The sequence below is a fragment of the Puntigrus tetrazona genome, chromosome 19, assembly GCF_018831695.1.
Source record: "Puntigrus tetrazona isolate hp1 chromosome 19, ASM1883169v1, whole genome shotgun sequence".
Lineage (NCBI taxonomy): Eukaryota > Metazoa > Chordata > Actinopteri > Cypriniformes > Cyprinidae > Puntigrus > Puntigrus tetrazona.
This window is the reverse complement of record NC_056717.1, coordinates 14,534,419-14,561,487: the sequence shown is the minus strand read 5'-3', so window position 1 is coordinate 14,561,487 and position 27,069 is coordinate 14,534,419. Positions and strand designations below refer to the sequence as shown.

Below are 27,069 nucleotides of genomic sequence, written 5' to 3'. Positions count from 1 at the left end.
ATATATGATCGTCTATCTACGTTTAGAGGAACAAATCTTGCTGTGGCGTAAAAATGCTATTATACAGCAAAATTATTCAGTGAAAGCCGAGTTAAAAGAAAACATCTATATTAAAGTTTGTCAATTTTTAATGTGCAGTGGTTAGAGTGGTTAGAAGTCCATCCACATTCAGTCAGATGCTCGGCACTGGGAATGAATGGGTGCTGACGACGCCCCGCCCCATCCGGTTCTCCTGTCCAATGAAAACACGCGGCGCACCGTGATGGGACGTCACGCACACTGGCGTCGTGTCGGGATTGGAATGTAACAGAGTAACAATCGGAACAACTGAGCAATAGGTGATTGGGCTCGCGGATCAAGGAACTGATTTTATTTGTTAAGGAAACATCCCGTGAAACTCGCGCACTGTCCGCGTGTTTTCGCCAAAAGGCAAACGGCGCTTTCCAGAGCCGGTGTCCCGATGAAGAGGAAATCTACTTCTCGCGTGTGTGAAGGTCCACGGAGAGCGCAGGGATAAGAGAAATGCAGGGATTCGTAAGGTTACCGTCGTTCCGGTGAACTGCCCCGTCTATATTACTGTTTCGGAGGTGAATGGAGTTACTCAGCGAGCGGCGGGCTTTAGTTTAGTCTGGACGTGTGGTTCGGAAACGCCGCGACAACGGAGATAAACCTCGGTCGTTGTATTATTAACGACTTTCCATCTTTTCCAGTGGGACCCGCTGCTCTCCGAAGACGAACTCCATGAGTCAGTGCCGCCGCAACTCCACGGCGCGAGTCGGACCGTGCGACGCGTTTGTCTAGCGCGTGTCCTGTCAACAAACGCCGCGTTTTCATCACTCCGCCGCGGGGGGAAAAAACTAAGTCGGCGAGTAAGCATACCTGGTCGCGCGTTTACGATGATCTTAACAGGTACGCTCACTGTTACCGTTACTGCCCTGTGAAATGTTGCGACTAGACAGACGAGGGAGAGCGCGGAACCCGATGTAAAATCGCCCACATGCTCTGGATCAATCGCTTGCTGTTCGGTGATCGGAATCTGAAGAGGGAAGACGTGAGTTGTAAATCCTCGCAGGCTGGAAGATGGCGGAGCAGTACTATAGCTGGAGGAGGTGGTGCTGAGAGACAAACTTCCAACCGCTTGAGATTTATTTGCAAACATCGCGATCTGGCCTTCAGGACACATGCAGGCCAAAAAACGATATCTGATCTCGCTCTTGACTGGCGCCTTTCTAGTTCTGCTCTTTTACTTTGGAGGAGGGGTCCCGGGTCCGGCGGGCACGGGGTCCAGGAGCCGGCATGGATATAATCGTCCCGAGCAGCCGTGGCCACACTTCTCGGATCCCTTACAACACTTCAGCCCGTGGGACCATTCGGACACGGAGGAATATAACGTGCACATATCGCCCAGGCAGAAGAGAGACGTTAACTCGAGCGTTTACAAAGGCAAAAGGTGCCGCATGCAATCCTGCTTCGACTTCTCTTTATGTCAGAGAAACGGATTCAAAGTGTACGTGTATCCGCAGCAGAAGGGCGAGAAGATCTCGGAAAGTTACCAGAACATTTTAGCCACCATCGAGGGCTCTAGGTTTTACACTTCGGACCCTGGTCAAGCGTGTCTCTTCGTCCTGAGCTTGGACACCCTCGACCGAGATCAGTTGTCGCCACAGTACGTGCACAATCTCAAAACCAAGGTGCAGAGCTTGCCCCTGTGGAACAATGGTAGAAATCACCTCATATTTAATTTGTATTCGGGCACGTGGCCCGACTACACGGAAGATTTGGGCTTCGACATCGGACAGGCCATGCTGGCCAAAGCGAGCATCAGCACGGAGAACTTCAGACCCAACTTCGACGTATCCATTCCCTTGTTCTCCAAGGAGCACCCAAGGACCGGTGGGGACAGGGGCTACTTGAAATACAACACCATTCCACCTTTTAGAAAGTATATGTTGGTATTTAAGGGGAAACGCTATTTGACCGGCATCGGCTCGGACACGAGGAATGCCTTGTATCACGTTCATAACGCGGAGGATGTAGTTCTCCTCACCACCTGCAAACACGGCAAAGACTGGCAGAAACACAAGGACGCGCGATGTGACAAAGACAACGCCGAGTATGACAAGTGAGTTCTCGAACTTATTCTTATCTGATCGCGCTGTTCGTCGTGTCTAAATTTACATTTTTCACACGCGCAGCCTACACGCCACCTTCTCAACCACAGCTGTCAAAATGACAAAAATGTGCTGCTGTCCTTCTTCGTGCATATATCATGGGTTAGCGAGCGTTCAACATTTTCCCTAATTTTTTTTTGTTTGTTAATGTGTTCGTGAAGTTAATTCGATTAAGAGGCTGCGCGGCGCGTGAGTCACGTGCTGCAGCCTCTGCATCCAGCTGTAAGCCGACGTCCGATCAACGTTATCGCTCTCAGTTTTTAATAACTTACCTGTTCAAAATCATCCTCGTCGTTTTTTTTTCGAGCTTCCTTCGGCGCGCGAAAGCGTCTGCAACTTTACAAAGGCCGTGAATATCTAATTAGGCAAACACCGAGGCGATTGATTGGATGTCTGTTGCTAAACGACTCAATGCGACCGACGTCGCCTCGCGGAATTGGTCGGAAGAGGGATTTCAAGGTTAAACGCGGAGCGAAACCGCTTTCGAAATTACAGTTTCGAAACCTTGCTTAACCTAGGGTCAGTCACGCATGGCCTTAACCTGTGGTTTTATTTAGAAGAACGTTCAAACTAGGTAAAGTGTTTCATTTTAAGAAACTCTGGTGTCCGTGGTGAAGTCTGACTTAAGTTCTGGTGTCTTTAAGTTGCGAATGGGTCACAGTTTACTTTATTGTTTATGTTTGCAGTCTAATTACATGAATACTACTTGATGTTTAATCGTTTTGTGGAGTGTCGTAATTATGTTTCCTTGCTGGTGTGATTACAGCAACACAGAATATGAGTTGGACTTTAATGCAAACCACTTCAAAGATGTTTTGTGATGCGTCACGCCGTCCAATTTGCCCAGCAATGTGCCATTTTTATGAGGGCTGTTTCAGTGAGTTGTGTCATCTCGAATATTTTTGAATCGGTGCTCCATGTGCCACGGAGACGAGCAGGGCTCCCCGGGTATGTGTTTTTACACCACATTATGAAACACTTTCATTGCTTTAGAAAGCCATTGACACGGAAGGCGCGTTCCCAGGTACGGTAGCGAGCTGCAATCCTTCAGTTTTTATTCACCTCGTCTGAATTTCACTGAATTTAAAATGCATCAACCATGGGAATTTCGCCCTAATCTGGATGCGTTCGAACACGTCCCGTATGCTTGAAATATAACGCTCTCTCAACAGAGAGAGCGGCCGCATGACCTCGCATAATTAGTAAGCCGACCCACTGTAAATAAACTGTAATTGGAATCTTTTTTTTGCCCTGAAATGTTAACACGCTCGCAAAGCAGATCCTTCACTCTGGCCGTTACCCCCCGCCGGTCTTTATACAAGCTTGATTTCTGATTAAACAGATAGAAGTTAATCAATAATCCACTTTTCACTTTGCTGATCTGTTGCACATTTTCTAAAAGTGAATGGATTACATAGTCAAGCACCCTGAATTGCAGACCGTTAGAATTCGCTGATAATTTCACTGTACGTTGTGAGAGTAATTACCTGGCGCATATCACTTCAAAACAGCCTGAGTGCTCATTAATGGGATTTCAGACTCAGCACCTAGAGGTAGTCAGCGCTCTTCCTCCCGCTCTAGCCCACTCCTGGTTAGTCATGGCACTAATGTTGGTCGGTGTGCAGATATTTTTGGCATGTTTCTCCCTCCCATGATGCTGCTGAGGTGCTTCTCAGCAGGATGTGGTGCTGTTAATTGGGGTGTAAGAGTGTGTGTGTGTGTGTGTGTGTGTGTGTGTGTGTGTGTGTGTAGGCTGAGCAGCTGTTTGGAGCACGAGCAAGCTGAGCCATGCAAAAATGACCTGGCTGACAAGGGTCTGCAAAAAACTCTTTTTTGGTGTCTGTTTGGTAGGTTGGTATTCACCACGTTTCTCTGGCAGTCTCCGGTTACGTAGATTACGCTCGTACGTCCATATTAATTACCCAAGCCTCTTTGCAGATTCACCTTTTAGTCCAGCTTTTAAAACTGCTTGCGTCTGAATGGCTTCAGGCACCGGTGGTCTGACAGCGAGCCTGCCAGACTCGTAGCTGAGACTTGGCCCCGAGATGGAAATTCCTCCATGCCACGGTTTGGAATTTACCAAGCTGGAATAACTCAGCAGTGCCAAGCGTTATTAAACAATAGATTCATTCAGTACTGTGTCACAAAGCACAGCGCTGGTCACTGCCCCAGCTGGAAGAGTGGAGGAAATCCAATCTGCCTCGATGTGATTTGTGGAAGTTGTCACATTGATCTGATACAGATGAAGGAAATGATTTCAAATCCCCATGCTGCAAACGATATTCGGTCTGGTATAAGACTCTAAAACTTTTTTTTTCTCTCTTTTCGGTTCTTTTAAATTGTATAAATCTTGTTTCCTGGAAAATGAGTCACTGCATAGATATGGAACGGTGATATTTGCAATGTCAACATTTTTTCTCCCCCCCTTGTGATATCTGTAATAACTCTGTGTTTTTTCCCTTCTTTAATACCTAACCAGATTTCTCAGACTTTATTAACTGTTCTGTGAGCCTTTTGCTACACGGGCTACTCAAGGACGCTGCAAGGACCACATTTAACATCTCTTATTCCTGCCCTCAGACACGGGATTCAATCATTCCAAGAACACATTGGAAAAATAAAAACAAACTAGATTCCCCACCTCTAGTTGATTGATTGCCTTGTGCCAGTGCACGTGCAATACATTTCAGTGCTGTACTTGCATTTATACATAAATAGGATGAAATTGCTTTAGCGTCTTGAACGGTCTGTAGCGAATACCGTAGTTTAATTTCTTTTAATACGAGGCACTCCCCTCTGCTCTTTCCCACTGTTTCTGTTATTTGTTTCTGTTGTCACATTAATAAATCATGAATTTTTCATGATCTCACCTCAGTCAGATAAAGTAGTGGCCCGAGCTTGTGTGACAAATGCTAATGCGAGGTAATTAGCCCGAATAGAGTTCTGCTTAATTACTGTTGGTTGATTATATATTTCTGCGCATAATGTGCTTGGGCTAAGGCTGGCTTTATCTGATCACAGCATTGGATAAATTGCACGTTAAAGCGAGGAGGTAATTTGTGTGTCTGTGTATGGTTTGAAAACGTTTCCTTCATAGACGAGCTTTGAAGATTTTCTTTTTTTCTGTCATTTTTTTTTTTTTGTTTTGTTGACCAGGGTGAGGTTTTTGGGGAGGGGGTTGGGGTTTGTACATTTTTGACCCATGTTTTTAGTGTGTGTTCGTGTGGGTGGTCACCACCCCCCCCGGTTTGTCCATCCCTGTCTGGGAGCTCTGTCCCCCGACTCATTGACCCACTTTCAGTGGGATTACCACAGGAGCACTCCCTCAGGCCACAGAGAAAGACCACCAGGCGGTTACAGAAATGACAGTCTAAACTGGTGCGAGTCAATTATTACTAAGGGTAACTACAACTGACTCTGGGGGGGGGAAAAACTAGCAAGCTTTGAAGTTAAATTCTGCATGTTAAAAGCTAATACAAGCCATAGCGATAGAACTGGCAGTAATTGAGAAAACAAGACGCAAAAAGATTCTTTTTATCCAAAGCCTGTCAATGAGCTCTTGAAGAGTATGAATTAATAAGTGGGATTTAGAATTGGAAAAGCATCTTTCATTTCCTCTCCATGCTCCGCCAAGAACACACATCTTCTCAAAGGAATTTGCAGAGCAGATCATTGATTGGTTCGCAGTTGAGTGGGATCTCTGGGAAGATATGTCTTTTTTGAAGGGCATATTTACATCTTGCTTTTTAAAAGAATGTTCATAAACACTTCCTGATTTAAGATTTTAATGATTTTCTTTATTGTCAAACATACAAATGTAGGTTCAATAAGATTTGTCATTTTTCAGTGTTGCGCGAACAAGGCTGCATTTTATTTAATAAAAACTAAAGAGTAAAATTGTGAAATATATTATTAGTTTAAAATGTTTTCTGTACATATTCTTTTACAATATCATTTATTATTTTAATGTCAGTTCTGAATATTCTGCAGCTTTTGCTCCAGCCTACGATTCATCTGGTGCTCAAGAAACATTATATATTATTAGTGTTTATCAGTATTTTTGTTTTTTTTTTTCCACAAAGAGGATTCTTTAATAAATAAAAAGTACAAAAGAACATTATAGATTCATTGCTTTAATTTATTTTATCCTTGCTCAAAAGTAACTATCAACCTTTAAATGATATGGACGATGAAGGATGAGCCAGTGGTTTTAATCGCATAGCATGTTTATTTATTTTATTTCAAGTGTTGAGACATTTGATGGCTCGTCTGGCAGCTGAAATTGTGACGTAAGTGCAGAGGTGGTGGATGATAGGCCCTGAGGATGCCGTTCTCCCTCGTGACCATTAGCCACAAGTATTAGCCATGGCCATTTAATCCAGCTCTCAAGGGAGAAAGTCTTCCACCACCGCTGTGGTTTTTGCCGTCTGTAGATCATCCTCACAACCTAACACAGCAGTTTGCATGCTAATTACGTGCTAAAAGAAGCAATCCAGCCTTCCTCGATACCAGAGTTGTCAGATTCAGCTTCGCACTCATTTTGGGACGTATGAAAACATGTCTACAGCAGTCAGATGTTTGGAGGCACAGGTGTCGTTTAGTGCTGTTAAATGCTGTATAGCCATAGCAATGATTATTTTATTTTTTTCCGTAGCAGTTTTAGATGATTTTGAAAAGATGTCAGATCATATAACAATGTTAAGAATGACTTCTTGACTGTAAATACATTTACGCTGAATGGATTTCTCTTCAGTGCTGACTTTTAGCGCTGCATTGACTCTCAGAGATGATACAGATGATATTAAAGCATTATGTGAGGTTTGTTTATTCTCTGGAGCAAGCGCTCGTCTTTCTTTTGCGCACTGTTGCAGATGAAAGCATGAAGGAAGCTGGAGATTCAGGCCTATTATCCTACTGCAGAGTGTATTGTTGTACATTTGTGTGCGCAAGATGTTCCTAAAGAAGTGTTTTTTCACTGCTGCGAGGAACGTTTGATCCCCCTCAGATTCATATGTTTGACCCTAAAGTATTGGTTTGTTTATATGCTCAATTATAACAGTAGGTTTTTGTCTAGATCATTCAGTCTTCATCTAGGCATAGTCAGCATTTCTGCTTAAACAATTAAATATCGTTGTAGCCCAAGTTATATCTGCTTTCAAGACGTGGATTTCTCCCTCTCTCGCCCTCTTTTACTCTGGATCATCAAAGCCTGCCCTCTCCCAGAAGGTTAGGGCCTTTTTACAGCTTCAGGGTAATTGGCGATTGTTGCCTTTTTATTAGAGTCATATCGTGGACTCCATCACACTAAATGTTGGCCGTTTTGAAACAAAGCTCTCACTGTTTGGCCGTTTCATTACCACGGGAAATGAAAACAAACATTTTTCATTGGTCTTTCCTGAGGAATTTGAAGAGGGATCGCTTAAATTCTTTGCAGACATTTTTCTTTTTGTGTGTCATACATGCAAGTCTAGTGGGAGACCGTATAGGACAGTGGGGGGCTGCTATAGAAAAAGCGTTTTGTTTAAGTGCTAGCTGATCTAATGGCTCTCGCCCAAACCGTTTTATGGTTTGATTTGACTACCTCTCCAGTCAAACGTCTCTCTTGCCCCCGGGCGCTGAGGGGCTCCTTTGTGCGAAAGTTTGCTCAGATTCTTTCGCAGCCTGTGCCTTGTTGACACCACGGCCCCTTCTCATCCCCCACAGGAACCCCCTTCCTCTGCCAAAAGCTCTGAAACAACTTCCCCCTCCCCCCCTTCAGACTTCCCATGTTTTTCCCCCTCAGAACTCAGATTCACAACAGTGAGACAAGCCTGATTTCTGCCATAGCTTTTGAATTCTGGAAGGCATCAAACAAAAGGGCGCACAGAGACTCTGGCGACTCTTGTTTGTGGGCTTCCATGATACTTCATGGTTCAGTGCCTGAGCCGTCACTGTTGTAGAAAAGAGGGGGATGCAGGTGGCATCTGGCCAAGCTGAATGCAGCCTATGTAAAAAAAAAAAAAAAAAAAAAAAGACTTTGATTTGCTAGATTTGTGAGGTGTGACAATGGAAAGTGTGTGTGTATATATATATATATATATATATATATATATATATATATATATATATATATATATATATATATATATATATATATATATATATATATATATATTTTTTTTTTTTTTTTTTTTTTTTTTTTTTACAGAACAAGGGATGTTTATGCAAACTGTTTTTTTATTTTATTTTTTTAAATCTTGTGTTCACCAAAATAAAATTAAAAAAATACAGTAAATACTGATTTGGTTATTTTTCTTATTGTTATTAAAGTTGAAAATGGGCTGGCACTTTATTTTGGGGTTCTCTTAACTTATCATGCATATTACTAGAATATTGCAAATAAGTTTTTATATATATTTATAGTAGGAAATTTACAAAATGAAACTTTGTGAAACATGACCTTTGTTTCATATCCTGATTATTTTTGCCATAAAAGAAAATTTGATAATTGTGACCCATACAATGTATTTGTTTTTTTGTTTTTGTTTGTTTTTTTGTTTTTGTTTGTTTTTTATATACTACTACAAATATAACCCAGCAACTTAATGCTGGTTTTGTGGTCCAGGGTCACATATTAATCCCTTATTCTTTATGACCCTTTTCTACATCCCTAATCCTACCCAATATTTACATTTTAACAATTATCTTACCTATTATTATTTATTATTATTATTATTATTATTATTATTATTATTATTATTATTATTCAACAAATTAGGAATTTGAGGCGAACAGCCGTAGTAATGGTGGATGTGTTCCCTATTCTAAAGTGTTACCGAAAGTTATTGCTATTGAATAAAAGTATTAAACTCTTTTTAAAAATATTTAACTGTAGTGTTGGTTTACACCCCATTGACTCCTACTGTATCACAGGACAGATGCACCTGTTAACCACTATAAGATGTTCATTTAGTAATGAATGATAAAACTGTAAAAATCTCATGGACATTTGACAGAGGAAATGATTCTTTTTAATCTGGGTCATTAATCAGCACCCTAGCAACCACAATACAAAGTTAAAAACCAGCCATAACACCCTAGCGTAGTGTTGACAAGCTTTGGTTTAACACCGTTATTGATGTTTGTTTTTTTTCACTGGAAGTAATGGTTTAATTATTACTTACTCCAAGGTCTCGTAAGATAAGACTCGTATGAACGTTTATAGAGAATGTAGGGTAGAGTTCAGCTTGGACTTCCCCACTCTGATGCTACTTCGTAAAATGACGTGAAAATGAAAGAAGAAAAAAGATAAAAGGGCCTTGAAGTGATAATCAATTTTCACATAAATGACATTGAAGGATCTTATTTTTTTGTTTGTGTCAGTGGTTGTAGCCTTTAATTATAATAATTTTTCATGTTCTATAAATAATTTGATGTCAAGGATTGGAAAGTAGTTCAGAGGTCTTTTCGAATGGATCAGGACTTTCATTTGAGGATCTTTTAAGAACTACGCAGGGTTTAATATTAAGCTTTTTCCAGAAATATTTCAGGTGTGCAAATGGATTGTTTACTTGTTCTATGGTGCTAAAAAATATGAAAAGTATAAAAAAAAATTGCCTGCTGATTAATTATTGTCATTATAAATGTTGTTATCGGTTTTGTGCGTCTCTTTGAATATATTTTACCCATATTTTACATGAAATCAAATAGAAAAAAAATATGTATGATATTTCTGTATGGCTTTAAAGTGATTACACATGGGTAGAATTACAAGAATGATAGGCTCTTACACATATATAATTAATTCTCTTGTCATTTATCTCCCTTTTTTTTGGAACCCAGCCTATATTAACCTTAGTTTATTTCTAGTACTCACTTAGTGTTTCCCTGAAAATGACTTGGAGACATAATAGTATTTCTACGGTCACCTAAAATTGCCCTTGTATATTACTGTTACTGTTATCTCATTCATTAAAAGCATTTATTTGTTATACAGCTTCAGTACATTATTCTTCTTTGCTATAAATGTTAATGTATCAGGTACAATATAGAATACCAGCCATATGGTAATTCTACATTCTTGTATGGTTTGGTCAGCCTGACCTTGACTGTCTGAAAAGTGGAGTAATTTCCAGTCCAGATTAATGTTCCTTTGTGATTTTATTTTTCACTAGAGGTGCGAGGGCAAGGTCACTAATGAGTATAATATCGGTGGGCTAAATGCTATCAGAACTGTGCTATTACCATCACAACTATCCGCACGTAGTTTGAAAGCAAGTTTTGAGCATGTGGCACAACACGCACTTGTTCGTATTTGTTCAGCGGTTGTCCAAGACAAACAGCAATGTCAAACCAGGCAATCTCACATGTTCACAGGGATTGCAAAGTATAGCTTCTTGTTTGTCTCTTCCAGGTTTCCAAACTTCTAATGTGTAACCTTATTTAGTCCAGCGCTGCTTTCAGCTTCCCGTCAGGCAGAATTTGATCTGTGACTTTCTTTGTCGTTGGCTGCCTTAAAGAAAAAGGGCTCTTTAACATAAGCTCTGGGTGAGCTGTCTGATAGGGCTCTCCGGGATCGTTTCATCTGCTATGTGATGGAGGGAATGCATATTTTTTTTTTTCTGAAAAAAGTTTTTTTTTTTGTATTCAGTGACTTATTTTTAACCTGCATCTTCTTTGCTCTCTGTCTGGTTGAGCATCATTCACCGCATCAAAGAGAAAAATGCCGCCTTTGCTGAAAGTCTACCGCATGTTGCATCTCTGTTCTTCCCCCTTTCTCTTGCGCTTGCGGTGACGATGGGTGCAGCCATTGAAATGTTTCCCCACAGAATAGCTAGAAAAAGTGCGTTTTTAAGGTAGTTGCCACTGTAGCATTGACACGATATCGGGAAAAGACTTTATGCCAGTTGATTCGCAGCAAAACAAGAATTTTACTTCTAGAGCATAGGTTCTTCAATAAGACCAAGAAGAAAAAATAATCAATCAATCATGGTTGGGCGTCAGACTTTGACGTTTTTTTTATAGTATGCTTTTAGCGCATGAACATCTCCTCCACCACTGAGACTGAACTGGCCTAACCCTTGAATGCTGTAATTGTTTACTTAGCTTTTATGCTTCCTTGTATTCCTTCCCATCTTCATCGGAAACAAATGCTGAGGTATATGTGGTCAGGGCTTCCAGCTTTCTCTAGCTTGTGTGTGGGCTGACTTGGAGAGTGTTTGCCACTTTAAGTGGTTTATATGGTTACCCAACTCAGTATTTTTTTTTGGTGTACCGTCTTTCTGTACCCCATGTTTCCCTCTGGTTTTCTGATGTACTCCAGCCGTTTGGTTCCCTGGTGCTTTCGGACTAGAGCATAAGTTGCTGTGGGCATTCATGTGGAACCTAGGCAGCAATACAGAATGAATTATTCAGCACCTGTGTTTTATTCATATTTTTTTTTCTTGCAATTTTGTCGAGCATGTCCACTCTGTCTTTCATCCACACATGTGGCCTCTCTTTTGCCTTCAGTATCACAAAACAATGGACAGTGTTTGAATTCACTCTGGTATCTGGAGGAACTGAGGTTTTCCTTCTGATTATTAAAGCAGCAGCAGCATTCAGACATTTATTATTCAGCCGCGTCTAATGTAGAGTATCAAGCTTTATACCCTAAGAGCTCAAGATGCAGATGTCTTTTATTGTGTAGCTCTCCTCCTTAAACATTAACCGTCCGCTGCAGAGGAGCTTTCCACCCTCTCTAGTATTTAAGTAAATGTCATTAGCCAAGATCGCTCTAGCTACTGAAACCCTTTCGATGTAAGTCTCTCGTACAGTTGACCCTATTAGAAGCTTGTTGATGGAGCTGAAAACGGGCTATTGATTTAATTGATTTTGTGCACACTAATGGATGGCCAAGCCCAATAAAGATAATTGCCTCTTGGATTAACCTTTTTGTTGCAGAGATTTAAAAAAAAAAAAAAAAAAAAAAAAAAAAAAAAAAAAACCTGAGCTGATTCAGTCTTTAGATATGACACTAATTCTTTGAGGAAGAGCACTTGATAAGGTCATGTACCAGTCGTCTGTCTCGGCCAGAAATAAAAAGTCATTTCTTTCGTCACCACTTTGACCTTTCTTTCCCATTCTGGTAGATGAAGAGATCAGGAGTCTGACACTCTCCATTTGTCTTGGATCACTTTTTGTAAATCTTAAGTCTTAATTTTTTTTTTTTTTTTTTTAAGTGTTTTTGGGGGTGCAGTTAGGTTTTTACGTACGTGTGTGTGTGTGTGTGTGTCCTACCTTCATACATTTACATAGAATCAATAAAACAACAGAATTTGGAGTGCATCAAATCTAACAAAATAATCATCAGTTATTCAATTATAACAATATTCATTAGTTGCTCTACATTTAACAAAACTTTTTTCTTTTGTTTTTGAACTCTAGTAGGGTTATAAGGCTTTCCCATGTGGTTCTGTCATTGTTTAATGCAGAATTGTTCAAAAACCCTTTTCTTTAAAGGTTTGCGTGTGAGATTTTTTTCACACATCTAGGCTTGTTTGCCATATTGTGTGAAGTTTTGCTTAGAGCTTCATTAAATTTTCACCACTGTTGTCAATTCACCACTAGAGTAAATCTTATTTAACAGTGTGCTTTATTGATTTTTTTTTTTTTTTTTTTTTGTTACGTTATTCTCAAGAGTAAAGCGACAGATTCAGTGAATTAGAAGTATCTTCTCACTTTTCTAAAGAAATGTCTCATGTCACTTGATAAAGTCACTATAGTCACTAAGCAACTGATGCAGAAATGGAAAACTTTTTTGGACTGAAAGGATTCTGTAATATGCTCCTGTCAGCCATTTTGACAGTGGTTGCTCCTGCAATTTTTGCAATGCGGTAAGAAATGTTAGGGCTTTAAAATTCTCTTTCTGCTTTGTCTTAATGTGGCACTGTGGTTTTTGTAGTGGCTGTAAACATGTTGCCTTCAGACATCTGACTGCTGTGGTCTTCTGTCTGGCAATGACTGACAGGGCCTACTTGTCCTTATCATAACTACGGTAGTGATTTTTGCGGTGTCAATCATCCAGCTTGTTGAGGGTGTCAGTAGCTTGATGCTCCTATAGAATCAGTTCAAACTGTGCCATAAAAAACACCTGGTGCTAAAAAGTTCCCATTTTTTTGCATGACTTTAAATAATAGCACACCATTGTTCAATAAATTATGGTTCAATTAATACATAGGCGGAGATGCATATGAAAAAAGACTGGAGAGAAATCAGCAAACACCCCTAAATAATAAAGGTGACTTTATACTATGCTAATTTCTGCCATTAGTTACCCAGTAAGTCGCTTTCTGATTGCAGATGATAGACTTTACGGCTTTTTCAGTACCTCTAGTGCCCTGGGCACAGCCGTAAATCATGCACGACTGCAAGAGGAGATCAGATCACACTCAGGTCAACTTACTCGGCAGACTGCACAGCCTCTGAGGTGGCTCTTACCCTCTCGGGGAAGTATGGTGGGCTTTCTTTCAGCGTCTGAGTGTCCTCTGTGAACTGGAGGGCCATGGCTGGGTTTTGCCTCAAGGGCGTTATTCAGCAAAAGCATTGACGCCCACCCATCACATTCCACTGGGAAAGTCAGAGCACCTGGGAAAGGACCCAAACCTCTGCTGTGTCTGGGATTGGAGGAGAGAACTTTAATTATGGCACTGTGTACTCCTGGGGAAAGTACGTGGCGACCTGGAGAACTTCATTATAGGAGACACGAGAGGAGAACTGAAGTTCAACACTTGCTCTTCTAATAACATTGTCAGAACTGCTAAAGGTTTTCCTTTCACCTTTTTTCCTTGTCTACCTTTAAATGTCCCTTTTTCAGCAGGCTGGCTCACCGAATACAATTATGTTCCAGGAAAAGCCCAGGACCGCTGGTGAAAAGCTGAATGGCGGGAAGAAATTGTCAGGCTCAAAGGTGGAAGGAGACCATTTGTGACTGTAATTTAGCACATGAGTGAGTTGCACTATGGTTATTGTAGGTGCTCCGTCGACTGGATCTGGGGCAGCATTGCTTGTGACCCTGAGAGATACAAGACGAAGACGTGCGGTCCTGGACATATGCTAGTTAGACGTCTGTTGGGCAGCTGCTGTGAGCAACACCTCATCTGGGGCCCCATTTATCCTGTGAATCTTGTCAGCGGGAAAGAAAAGCCAAGTCAGCAGAATTTGTTTAAAAGGAACCTTCACTTAAAATAAACAGCAAGCAAGGCAATAGCTGGGAAGTAGAGCAATGTAGCCTCGGCTTCACTGTTAAGAAAATATAGAAAAGGCAAAGCAACTAGGCAAACGATCTTATGCCCCAATTTTTTTTTTTTAATCAGAACCTCTACAAAAGGCATCTGCATGTCATCATGTACAAATTGGTTTCACAAGTCCCCAGTCGCAGACAGTTTGGCCAGCGTCCATCATCGCAGTTGCCAAATACAAGTGATTCAGAATCTTTCAGGAAGGACTTGGTCCTTCCACCCACCTCCAGAGTTTCTGCATTTGCCATTACAGAGAGAGCAAGAACAAAACCAATCCAGCTCTCCAGAAAAATCAATCAAGCTCAAAGCAAAAACAGAATGGGGGAAAATGGCATTAGCCTGATGATTTTCTATAGAGCTGTGGAGACGTGCTTCTGTAATTAGACACTGCCTTTATTAACGTTTTCAACCGGGGGCTTTAATGAAAGGAAATGAAGGGCCCAACCTCACAGAAAGGAGAGGCAATTGTGCCGACTCTACAGAGATCGAGCTACTGTGCGGGAACGTTCCAGCACAGCAACGTCCATCAATGCCCAGGAACAGATTTGCAATGCCAAGGCACTGCCGTTGTGCCCTCCCCCTGGATCCGAGTACAAAAGCTGTGTGCTTCCAGAAAAAAAAGAAGGGGAAAAAGCCCTCAGCAGGCCTTTCTTAGCCTCTGGACTTTATTTGCTGCATTGTGTTGTGAAGAGCTCTTGGCAGGCTGTAGATTCTTGGAGGTGGGGCAAGGGAGAAAGAGTAGGGGAGATGCTTTTCCCCCTTATTGCTACGTGCCCATTAAGCTATCCTTCTCCAAATCACTGCCAATACCACTGTCTGTGATTCCCAGAGCTGAACTGTCTGTCACAGTGCTGGGAGATCCATCTGCTCTCTCTCTGGAAATGGAAGCCATGTCTCAGCCTTAATCCTAAGCAAACCAGAGAAAGAAGAACTAGGTGAGAACCGGTGAAGTGCACAAATTCTTAGCCGTGTCCTTTTAAGGACCTTGTGAAAAAAGCCTTAACACTTCACCACCAGTTCACTACAGCTATGCAATGCAGTTATCGGGTCTTCACTTTAAACATATATACAGTGCTGTACTAATGTTAGTTTGGTTTCAAAAATGGGTAGTGCCAAAAAGGTTGACTATTAATTAGCATCAGCGGTAATCAAGCTGAAGGACATAAAGTGTTGCCATTGTTAAATTCAAAGACTTCTTAACGGTTGACAATGATAACAAAGTAGTCTGATAAACAAGTCAAAGCTGCATTTCTGGGGTCTAATTTTAGTACAAATATAATAGCCAAATATTTTAAACGGCTAGCAAATTAGTTTGACTTAAATGTTGCTATGGTTATAATTTTATTTTATTTTTTGTTGTTGTTTTTTTCTCGTTGTTTTTTTTTAATTTAAAAATTAGTAATCTGGTAAAAGTCATTAAGGAGTTACATCTTTGAATCCAGATGTTAAGTCAGCAAAAATAACTAGCACCAACTGGAGTTAGTGTTTTCAGCCATGTTTCTTGTTAACAACCGTAGGACACCGAAATGTTGCTATGATTGTCACTGTCAATCATCATGAGTTCTTTAAAATTGAGCTAATTTAAAAATCAGGTAAACCATCATTTAAGAAGCTAAATTAAAGCAGTGTGGCAAAACAAATTTTTGATATGGCTGCGCTGTCATTCGTTCCCCGTTCCAAAAACAGTTTTTGCCCTTTAAAAAGGCAATTCATTGAACTTTGACTGTGCTCTTATTGATTTTGCAAATATGATTCAATTTTTTGGAATTCAAGTTTTAGGAAGTGAAGATGGGTACTGTGCATAATGACTCACGGTGACTGAGCTAGTTCTGTTTTCCTCTAGGGAACATTGTAACACCAAGGAGAGGAAGTGATGCTTCAGATTTTTTAATTAAATTTCAACCCTCTGGGAGAAAACAATCTTATCAATGCTCGGTGGTCAATAAAAGGTCACTGCAGTCATTTAGATGGCCTCTCTTGTAAACTTCCCGGGGACCAAAATGTTTCATATTTGGCAAAGGGGTTGACACAATCCTAAAAAAAAATAAAATTTTTAGCAAGCATTTTACATTATGCTGTGTTAAGATCTCTTGTGGTTATGTGGCTGTTAATGTTTATACTCAAGCAACTTTAAGGCTCCCAGTTTTGTTACGCTTGACAATTGGTTTCCCACACGCAGCTACAAGTGCAACATTGCATTATAAAAGATTTTCTTGCCAAAATCGTTATTTGCGCTACAATTTAATCTAGGACTGTGCTTAATCTGGGTTTGGGAAACCTGCCCAAAAAGGTTTACCTTGTTTGTTAATTTTAGGAATTCTGCTTTCAACTATTTTTCCACAATTATTAAAGCATTTGACTCGGGTGGTAAAGTTATTCTGTTTCACACGGTGCATGATATCTCAGGGTTCTGCCCACAATCGCTCTGTAGCCCATCTGGCGAACATGCAGGTAGGTGTCTGAGCAGAATCAGGGGACCGGGGTCTGTGCAACGAGAATTCCAGTCCCACAGTGCCTCATTAAGAGCTGTTGCACAGAGAAGTTTGGGGGAAAGAGGGGGGTCACGTTGTGTGAAGTGTGTTTGTCGCTCTGCAGGTATTACGGCAAATCCCACGAGATCAGGTAAAGATTAGCATCCTTATGAGTGCGTGTCACTGTGTGGTTTTGTATACGCGCGAGCAGAAAGCAGTCGGTTTTCAGGTCTTAGTTGAGTTAGGGATATTGAAAATCAGTCCTGCTCCACCTCTTCCTTTCATCAGCCTGCTAGCACAATTTCCCTCTCTTTTCTCCCTTCCCTCGCTTGGTTCCTGCCTACAAAGATGGAGGAAATCCAAACAGATTGTTTTATTTCTCTCGGATGCTGTGATCGGATTGCTTGCTTGCTCTGTGGGAAATTCCCAGCTGATCCGGTACAGACTAGATCAAGATGGACAGCACAGTTTGTATTTCATGAAATTTCCATTTTCAAGTTTTAGTAATTTTTTTGTTTTGTTTTGTTTTTTTTTTCATAGCCAATAAATAATGTTTTGCATTAAATGTGTATCATCTTCCAGAAAAAGTGTTTATGAGCTTATAGCTGCCAAATTGTTGTATATTTTCTGTTGTGGATTGGCTAGATGTTAAGTAAGTACTTGTCTGACTTGGAGGCAGAAAAAAAGCAGATTTTATTTATTTATTTTTTATTACCCATCCAGATGTAGTCCTAAGTTTTTATTTTGGTGCAGCAGTGGGACCATAATTGCAAAATGAGACCACGAGAAACACTCCAGACATAATATTACAAAAATAACTTAATTTTTGCTGCTTTTGGAACATGAAGTAGTTTGGCTGTGTACCAAACACAGGCAGTGCAAATCTGTTCAGGTGTCTGAAGTATTTTTGGTTTGTGGTCACAGTGGTGGCAGTTGTGTATGCTTGTCCTTTGGCTGATCACCAGGCATGAGGCTGTCTGCATGTCGTTAAGGCTCTCAGCCCCCTGTGGATGTGTGTGTCTGGTCCACACAGTGCTGCACACACAAAGACGACGGCAGTGACCCCTATGCCTTTGGAAATGTCCCTGGTGCTGTTGGACATCTCCTCTGCTGTAAAGCACAAACATGGCAAAGGCCAGACCTTGTCTTTTAGATTAGTTTGTGTGTGTGTGTGGTCACGTTTCTAAAAGTAGAAATGCGCTGTAGTCATTTTATTCCAAGGTAAGTGTTTTATCAGTTTTTGTTCAGTAGGTTTACCATTTCCATTTTTATTTCTCTCACGGACTTCTAAAGAAAGCCTGGCCTTTCTGTCCTCTCACCTTGTGAACTCCTCTTTCGTCCTTCAGATTGCACCTCTCATACTTCCATAACCCGCTGTCTGAATAAAACACGGTTGACATTTTTGTACATCGACCTTGTGTAGTCACTTTATCTCATTTTGTTGTAGCAGAACCATTAGAGGAAACCCACCATGTTTGGATCCTGAGGGGGGGGGGAAGCAAAGCTCAAAGGGCCTTGATGGGCATCTTTATGTAAAGAGCTGTAGATATGTAAATGACCGAGTCTCTTTGCACTGAATGACATTTGAATGGCCTCGCATTTTTTTTTCCTATTTTTTTTTTTTTTTTTTTTTAGCGGCTGTGTTGAATAGCTGGTGGATGTACTCTGATTTGTCACCGAGCTGAATGGACTGTGGATGAGCATGCTCTGTGTGCGGATGCGATGTGATGTGCATTGGGAAGGATTTTGAGAAGCAGACGTACATAACAATTGGATGGGCGTCAGTGAAGACCTTAGGAGTTCTCTCATAGGTTTAAATAGGGATATATCTTGGACTTCACTTGCTCTTTAGTTTACAAATTAATTTATTTGTTTGTTGGGTTTTTTTTTTTACATTATGTAGTTGTCTACCTCCTAAAAAGATTTTCCTTTTTAGCTGATATCACCAAATCCTCTTTTTCATCTTCTCCCTTTGTCGTATTTTAAAAAAAATGTTTTTATTTTTTTTCACCCCAGTCTCACTATCTTCAGAATTGAATCATGAGCAGATCTAATTTGTGATTGTCCATGTTTGCATATCAACAACTATTTAGAAATCATCGACTTTGCCAAAATTGATGTGGGCTACCGTTGGCATGTTGGAAGTTAGCCAATCATAACAGTTTTTTTTTTTTTGTTTTTTTTAACAAATCTTAAAGGTACAGTAGCACACACACAAAAAAAACAAAAAACTCCTGTTTATATCCAAATGTCAAAACGGATGTGCAAAGCCAGTAGCAGTGGAAGAAACATTGTAAGTCGTCTTCAGGGGAAAATAAATGTTACAAAATGTTGTCCTGTGGATTTTTATCACAGATGCACTTAACTTTAGAGAACTGCTGACATCTGTTCGGTCCATTGTTGAAGTGATTTAAGAGAACGTGTGAGGTTTGTGTACTGTATGTAGTGTGGTTCATGCGGTGTATTGAGTTTCACAGGGCCCTAAGGATTGTTTTATTGTCTTGGGTAATGTTGCACTACTGTTATTTCGGTTAGCCTCAGTTTGTACTTTCATTTTATTTTTTTAAACTGAGGATTTTATGCCAATTAAAGTGGCATCCATCTCTTTCAAACTGCATTTTCAAGCATTTAACATTTTTCTTTATGCTTGTTCTCTCTTTTTTCCCTCTCTGTATGGAAGCGTTCTCGGTGATTACATGTGCTGCATTGTGCATTCGTCGCTCATTTTAGAAGATGCTCATTTAGTCACTGCATTTTTAAAGCTTTAAAGCAGAGTTATTTTTAAATGCCGCTGTATTTTTTCCTGTATGGAGAGACCCGTGTGCATGTCGCGCTGTAAAAGAGGAAACAAGCAGATCACGTGTATCCCTCTTATAGATCCAGTAGCGAATGAGTACTTTAGAGGGATGACAGCTGGAACCGGCTTCTCTTTTAGTTAAAGACTAAGTGTGTATGAGAGAAAATATGTCTGACTGCATGCGCCCATGTTTATATACGGGAATGACCATCTGCCCCTTCGGCGTTCTTGAGCTCACAAGATCATATTTGTCTGAGCGTGTTTGCTCATTTGTGGGTTTCTCATGGACTTGATCTGTGTTTATTCTAGTCCGGCGGCGTGTCTGAGATCACAGGGGAGCAGGTGGTGTTTGCCCACTCTAGCCTTTTAAAGGGTCACGCATAACATGGGTCAAAAGTCATTCTGGCCCGTCAAGCGGCCCGTCAAAGAGTTGGAGACATACCAGTGTTCCTCTGTAGTCCGAGTAAGATCAATGAGAGGCCAGACTGTCTGACAGCGGAGCAGCACTGCTGTATTTTTACAGCATGGCTGACCCTGGATCAGCATCCGTGAGAAGCCAATGAGATTCCTTTGTTTTAGGCAGACTGTGCCTGAATACTTATAGTATAGTGGATAGTGATTCAATATGTTGAGACTTTGAAAAATAAAGCGAAAAACGGCATGAAATTGCATTCAGTTTATTTGCGTTGAACTTTTGAGTGAAACTGAAGATTCATTGGAAAAAAAAAATTTATTAGTTGTATACTTATTTTTTCATTTTGTTTTGGTTGTAGCCCCCTTATTATAATTGATCTTACAATAAATATCAGGGTTTTTTTTTTTTTTTTTTTTTTTTTTTACATTTTTGTAATTTTGTGAAAACTTGTATGAAGCATGTAATATATCTTGTTGGTTTTGTTGTTTATCCTCCATAACATGAAAATAATTAGTGCCTTTTTATATTTTATAGATTTTGTTTTTAATTAGTCAATTGATTTTGTTTTAATCAGTGTTTGATTGTGATTAATCAGTCATGGCATTCTGCATTTAAATATTTTACACTCCACATTTAATATCAATTTTTTTGTTTTGGCATTGCTGCTGTCCTTTTTTTTTTATATTTCACAAGTTAGTTTCATCTTTTTTTTTTTTTTACAATGACTGTTGTAAAGCACAGGTAATACCTACTGACATGCATATAAACTATTGGTAATCCTCCAGAAACATAAATTAGCAGGGAGTTCAGGAGTGTCATACCACTAACCTCAGAGACTTGACCGTAGGCGAATTCTCAGCGGGGTGTGCACTTTGTCAAGATTTGTAAAGCCTACTGCTGCGGTCTCACTGGAGTCATCACTCCAATCGAGATGAGAACTTAAGACAGTTACTCTGATCTGACCGTACATACCAGGTGTACAGATCTGTCTGATCCCTCAGAGTTAAGGGTCAGGGCGGCTCCGTTATCTGCAGGCAGCCGAGCCCAGGCTAGGATTGCGATGGGGTGTGTAGTTAAGAGGATAGCGTGTGGCTGAGGAGAGATTTGGACCGGAGGGTCATTTGGTATGGATATCTAGTACTTCTGTGTACACAGATTCCAGCACTTAAGTCGCTGTGTGTGGGAGTGTGTTTGATTTCCCTGAAGTTAAACAGCCAGCGTTTCTTGCATTCTGTGCTGCCGTGTGCGTGGTGCGATAGGGAGCCCAGAGTGAGCTATACACAGTTTTTGCGTTTGAGGGAGAATTCATTAATGTCTATAGAGTTGGTCCTGTGTTAGGGGTTATCGGGTTGGTTGAGCTTAAAGGATTAGTTCCCCCAAATATGAAAATACTGTTATTTACCAAAACCTGTATGACTTTTTATTCACTAGAAAATTTAGAAGAACTGCGGAGGCTGCTCTCTTCCGTGTAGTTATAGTGAATGGAGGCAGAGGCATTTAAATTTCTGATAGACCTAGATGGGTCTAGTTAATGCAAAAATGTAGCTTTTTTTTAAATGGTTTATTCCCCCATGGTATAAAACTTACCAACTTTTTCATTAATTACTCACCCTCATTTCTGATCACACAATTTTTTTAATGCAATATAATCTTTTAATTTAAAGACTAATCTAAAATTGTATGAAATCCAATGAACGTGTCCGTTACATTGCTGTCGATGTAGAGTCGGAAAGCTTTTGACTTTCATCAAGAACATCAAGAGGGGGAATAATGGCAGAATTAAAATTTTTACGCGAACTATCCCTTGTAGTCATTATTTACTTAAAATACCGACATGCGCTCTAGACCTCCTTTGTCTGATAGGAGCAGCAATATTCAATAATGAACAAATAATTATGGAATTTTCTAGTAAACCGATCGATTAAATCCTCAAATCCACTTTGAATCATTTGTTCACAAGCCAGACAGATTCAGTGATCCTGTCGCAGCGGTAAACGGGTCACCGATCAACTATCAGCCAGCCACATTATCACTGTGAATATTCAGTGCATCGCACAGGCTTATGCATGAATGAATGGGTATTCTTATGTGTGCGTAACATGTGTCCATATGTGTGAGCATGTGTCCAAATAGGTGATGCAACACATTATGGCGACGTATACAAAGCCAGGCTGTTTGTGTGTCCCTCATTAACGTGGGATTCTTTAGCTGGTGGTAATGAAGCTTGTCAGTGCAGTGCAGTAGAAATGTACCACTCCCCTCTCATAAACATCTACCGTGATTAATTACTGACTGTGTATTTCCCCCGCAGGGCTGCTGGCGGAAAGAAACAGCCAGGAATCCTTAGAGACCCAGACACACACGTGTGTGTCAGAAAATGAGTTTGCAACGAGACGAGGGCAAACAGTCAGGGAAAAGTGGTTCTGTAGTTGTGTAGAAGCCAGTGGACACAAACAAAAACTCGGTATAGGTCGTTTTCTGGTGAAGTTTCCTGAAATAGAAATACGAGAGTGGGTTGCGCCGTAGAGACAGACAACACCTGACGCATACCCGTAATAATTTTTCTGACTTTGAAAAATATTTGTGCATGTGTGTCAGTGTGTGTAAGGTGTTCGTAATTATATTTGAGCAAACACAATTTCCACAGCAACTATTGGCTTTGCCTGGCAAGTCTAGCTTCATCTATCTTCATTTTTACCCTGAGCAAATTGGAGGAATGGGGCGCGAACGAGCAAGAGAGAGAGAGAAAATGAAACCAAGGGGGAAAAAATGAACAAAAGAAAATATACAAAAAGATAGATATAGAGGGAAGCTAAAAAAACTGCTTGGGTGCACTTTTGCGGTTTAGTTTGTTCCTTTATACCCTTTCGACACAATTTTGACAAGATTATAAAGACTATTTCTCTTTCTGAAGCAATGACAATAGTTAAAAAAACATGTATCAGCATTTGTTTTTATCTCTATGTAAATAGTTTTTTTATTATTATTAATTTGAATAGTATTAATTTATTAAAGAATTTTCTGTATAAATTCTAGGTTTTATAGATGCTCTTACAAAATGTATGTGTGTATAAAATATCTGTATCTGTTATATGTGGAACACTCATTAACCATATCTAGGTACAACAAATATGCTTTGATGTCAAATATACTCTACCAGATGTTTATATGTGGTTTTAAAAAAGGTTAAGGTGAAGAGGGGAAAACTAGCTTTTTACCCTCTGGGATTTCTACAAACTCATACAGCTGTCCCCATCCCCCTGTCGCCTAAGAGATTCTTCCATCACGGGCGAATCCCTCTCTCTCTCACACACACACACACACACACACACACACAGACACACACACACACACTTTGACTCAGTCCGTCTCTCTTAACACAATCACACACTGTTTCAGCGCTCCTCCGTACACCCCACACCCCCACCCGAGCTGCAGAGGAGCTTTTAGCAGCTCCCAACAAATCATGCCATTGGCCAGCTGTCAGCCTCTATCAATTACCAGCAATCTGTGGTCGGGTGAAAAATTTGTGCGCGAAGGAGGAAGGACGCATGCAAAGCGCAAACTCCCCTCTCAGCCGCGGCTACAGTGCTTTCCCCAGCGGATACTGTGGCTTCTGAGTTTACACAGATGAGCTCCACTCGACACAGATGAGCATCCGCTTCTACAGCAAAATATACTGTTGCCAAGATCTCTATCTGATTTTTGACTTGCTTGACTTGTTTGCTTGCTTTTGCTCAGGATTGAAATGAGATTTTAATATGGGGGGGAAAAAGTTGACATGTCTACAGGGGATGTGGTTTAGCGTTTCAGAGCTGGGTTTCAGCTCTTGAAGAATTCATGTAATGTCAAAACGCCTTAGGGCTAAGGGGTAGGCTTGCTTGTTTGAGGAGGTTTAATACTTTTGGGGCGTAAAGTTTGATTTTAATAGTAGTGCTCTGGGAATTTTAACAAACCTTTGAATCGACCCTCTGCCCCTGTCATAGCTTTAAGCAGACCTTCCACGTATCTTTTGAGATGAGTTGCATTTTCTCTTATGGTTTTCGAGGTTTGTCCCACTTGATTATAAGCGCCCTTCAAAAGTGGACATCACTGGATATCCCTCCATTGTGAAAGGAACATATGTTCAATTCAAAGGGCATTAAAGAGAGTGCGACGTGACTACTATGAAAATGTCATGATAACAGTGAAATAACCCTTGACACTTCTGTAGTAATTTGGTCTTTGTGTGAAAAAGCTGCAGGCAGTGGTGTAGCACAAATCCGCGGTCTCAGGTGAAGTAAGCTTCCCATGTGCTGGGAGTAGAGACCAGCGAACACTGTAGGGACCATGTCGTTTGGAACAGTTCATTCACTGAGATCTCTTCTTATGCACTCGTGATTGGAATCAGGTGTGTTAAATGAGAGAACATGAGGGAACATGGCATAGATTACACCAGATTTTGCACCTTCAGATTCCAGTGTAAATAGTATAGTATCTCAATCATTTAAATCAATCAATCAATCATTTTTATTTATATAGCGCTTTTAACAACACAGGTTGCATCAAAGCACAAATCTCGGTCATAAATCATAAATGTATGTTTAGCGGGCAAAAAAAAAAACTGCCATGACTTGAACTGGCTGTTTCTGTTCTTCACAGCCTTGTTTTTGTTCACCTTTTTTCATCAAATTCATAGGTTTATTCACAACTGTATAATCAAACTGCCAATTCTTGCCTACTGTGTTATTGTCAGAAATCAACCCAATCAACTCAACAGAATTGACTTTAATGACAGAAAATCGGTATAATATCTTTATTTTATTTTGCTCGTGATGTGGTTATAAATGGGGTAATTATATTGTTGGTTATGGTTGAAAAATAAGTCTGGCTGGGAGTATTAGGACTTCGATGGGTGTCACCTACACACTCTTATTGAATCTATAGTTGCATGTGCCTTTAAAAAGGAAAAGTAACAGAATACTTTTGACAGTTCACTTTTGACATGTATAATTTGTTGTAGTGTGTTTGTTTAAGAGAATTGATGGATAGCTTGTATAACGATGACAGCTTTGTTGTGAGCTCCAGCTGATGGAAGCAGCAGCAGATCGGATCACCGCCTGAAGCCATTCCTGCACTGTGGAACCGTTCTGCCCAGCGGAGGCTTTTTCCCAGTTCTTAGTCTGCAGACAGATCCCGCTTTGTGCTTTGATGGTCAGCAGCTGAGGATTGGCTGACAACCCAGTCAAAACCTCAGACACGAATTTCCTTCGAGTCACCCATTCTGTTTTCGGGGCATTTTTGTTTAATTGAAAAACCAGCTGATGCGAGTAAAGCTTTAAAGCGAAGGAAACCAGAATGGCTTGCCAGGCTGTCACGTTTAACTGCTTCAGTCCATATCTAGTTGCAGATTGGTCTGTAAACTTAGCGACCATCTCTATGGAGCCTTTACGAAACTATGTTCAGGTTCTGAATTGCATGTATTACTCGCGTTAATCAAAGAGTGTTCAAATAATCTGGGTCAGCCAATTTTGGATTGGGTTTAATATCTATAGAGCAGGCTGTTATGGGAGTAAATCATACTACTGTTAAGTTTTTCATTTCATAATGCATTTCCCATACCATTAAAAAATAAAAAAATACTCGGGAGTGTAAAGTGCACACTGTGCAGTAAGCAGTGAACTATTCTTTCTTTCCAAACACAGCCGATGTTAAAGTGTCAGTCTTTTATGGACCTTTTTCATTTAGTTGAGAGCTCTTAAATCAAAGGTGTCAGGCTGAATTTGTGCCTGCACCAAACCGGTGAAAGGTCTTGCAGACTGCAGGTTTAAACTCTGGTTTACTCTAGGCTATTTGCAGTTGAGTTTGGAATGTGCTGTCAGTCTTATTACTTTAAGTTAGCCCACCGCTTGTGCCCTCTGGGGCTTAAATTGATCCCTTCGACTCAGTTATTTGGGTTTACGGTGTGCAGCCCAGAAGCATAAATATGTTACAGACTGACAAAAGAACAAGCCCTCACATATGAAACTGACAGTCTAATGCATATTGCACACAAAAATAGGGCACACTGGTTGAAATTGCCAGTCTCAATCAGATTGACTGGAAAGTTGTCCAAAGTTTCCCAGCTTAGTTTTGCACACTTAAACTAGTAAATCACATTATCTTCCATTTTGATTTCTTTGAAAGTTGTATATAAGATGTATATTTTAGTAGTTTTATTTATTTTACTGTACTAATTTTTTTTTTTTTAACTATGGATGTATGTCAGAAGCTGCCATTTAAATGGCGTTTAAAATCAAATCCGTATCAAATCTCCTCATGTTTAATATAGAAATACATATATGTTCCATGAGATGTGGCCAAACAGAGCAGCACTCATCATGATGTGTCTCTTACATTCACTGACTCATCTCCCTCAGTTCCTCCTGTTTCAGCAAGTCTCTATTTTTTCATTCTCACTGTCCATCAACCACCCTAGTTCTCTTCTGTTCCATCTTTCTTTGTTCCTCACCATCTTTAAAAATAAGTTCAATCTGGCTTACACCTACACTCCTGTGCCTCTCTCACTTTTTCTCTGTCTGTACGTTCATTGCTGTCGGCTCTATATTTTCCCCTCGACATCAGGAGATTTCTTTGCCTGGTCCTTGAGGGGTGTTAGTGGTGGGTTTACAAATGGGGGGAGTTTGTCTGTCTTATCTCTGTTAAACCCCAAACCTCAGCGGCCAGTCGTGCCTATCTAATGAGAATGTTTCCATGTATCCCCGTGTCCTGTTGTGAATTTGGTTGGATGGAAACGCTTATAACAACCCAACAAACAACAATTTTGGACCAAACTTTCCCAAGTAATTATTCAAATCAACATCAGTAATAAAGCACAAAAAAACAAATTAAGAGAAGTACATCATGTCATTATGTAAACGGCGTGTGAATAAATTGAGAAACGACTCCCTTGAAATTCCCATTTATGCTCTTTTGTGAC

General features: G+C 40.4%; 1 protein-coding gene across 1 annotated transcript in view; it reads left to right on the top strand.

Annotated features, from left to right (window-relative positions):
• Nucleotides 1-201: 201 nt before the first annotated feature.
• Nucleotides 202-27,069, top strand: part of ext1b (exostosin glycosyltransferase 1b) — a 65,740-nt gene continuing 38,872 nt past the window's right edge. The window contains exon 1 of the mRNA XM_043217410.1: nt 202-2,122. Within this exon, the coding sequence (XP_043073345.1) occupies nt 1,182-2,122 (941 nt within the window). The 5' untranslated portion in view covers nt 202-1,181. The remainder of the gene's footprint in view (nt 2,123-27,069) is intronic.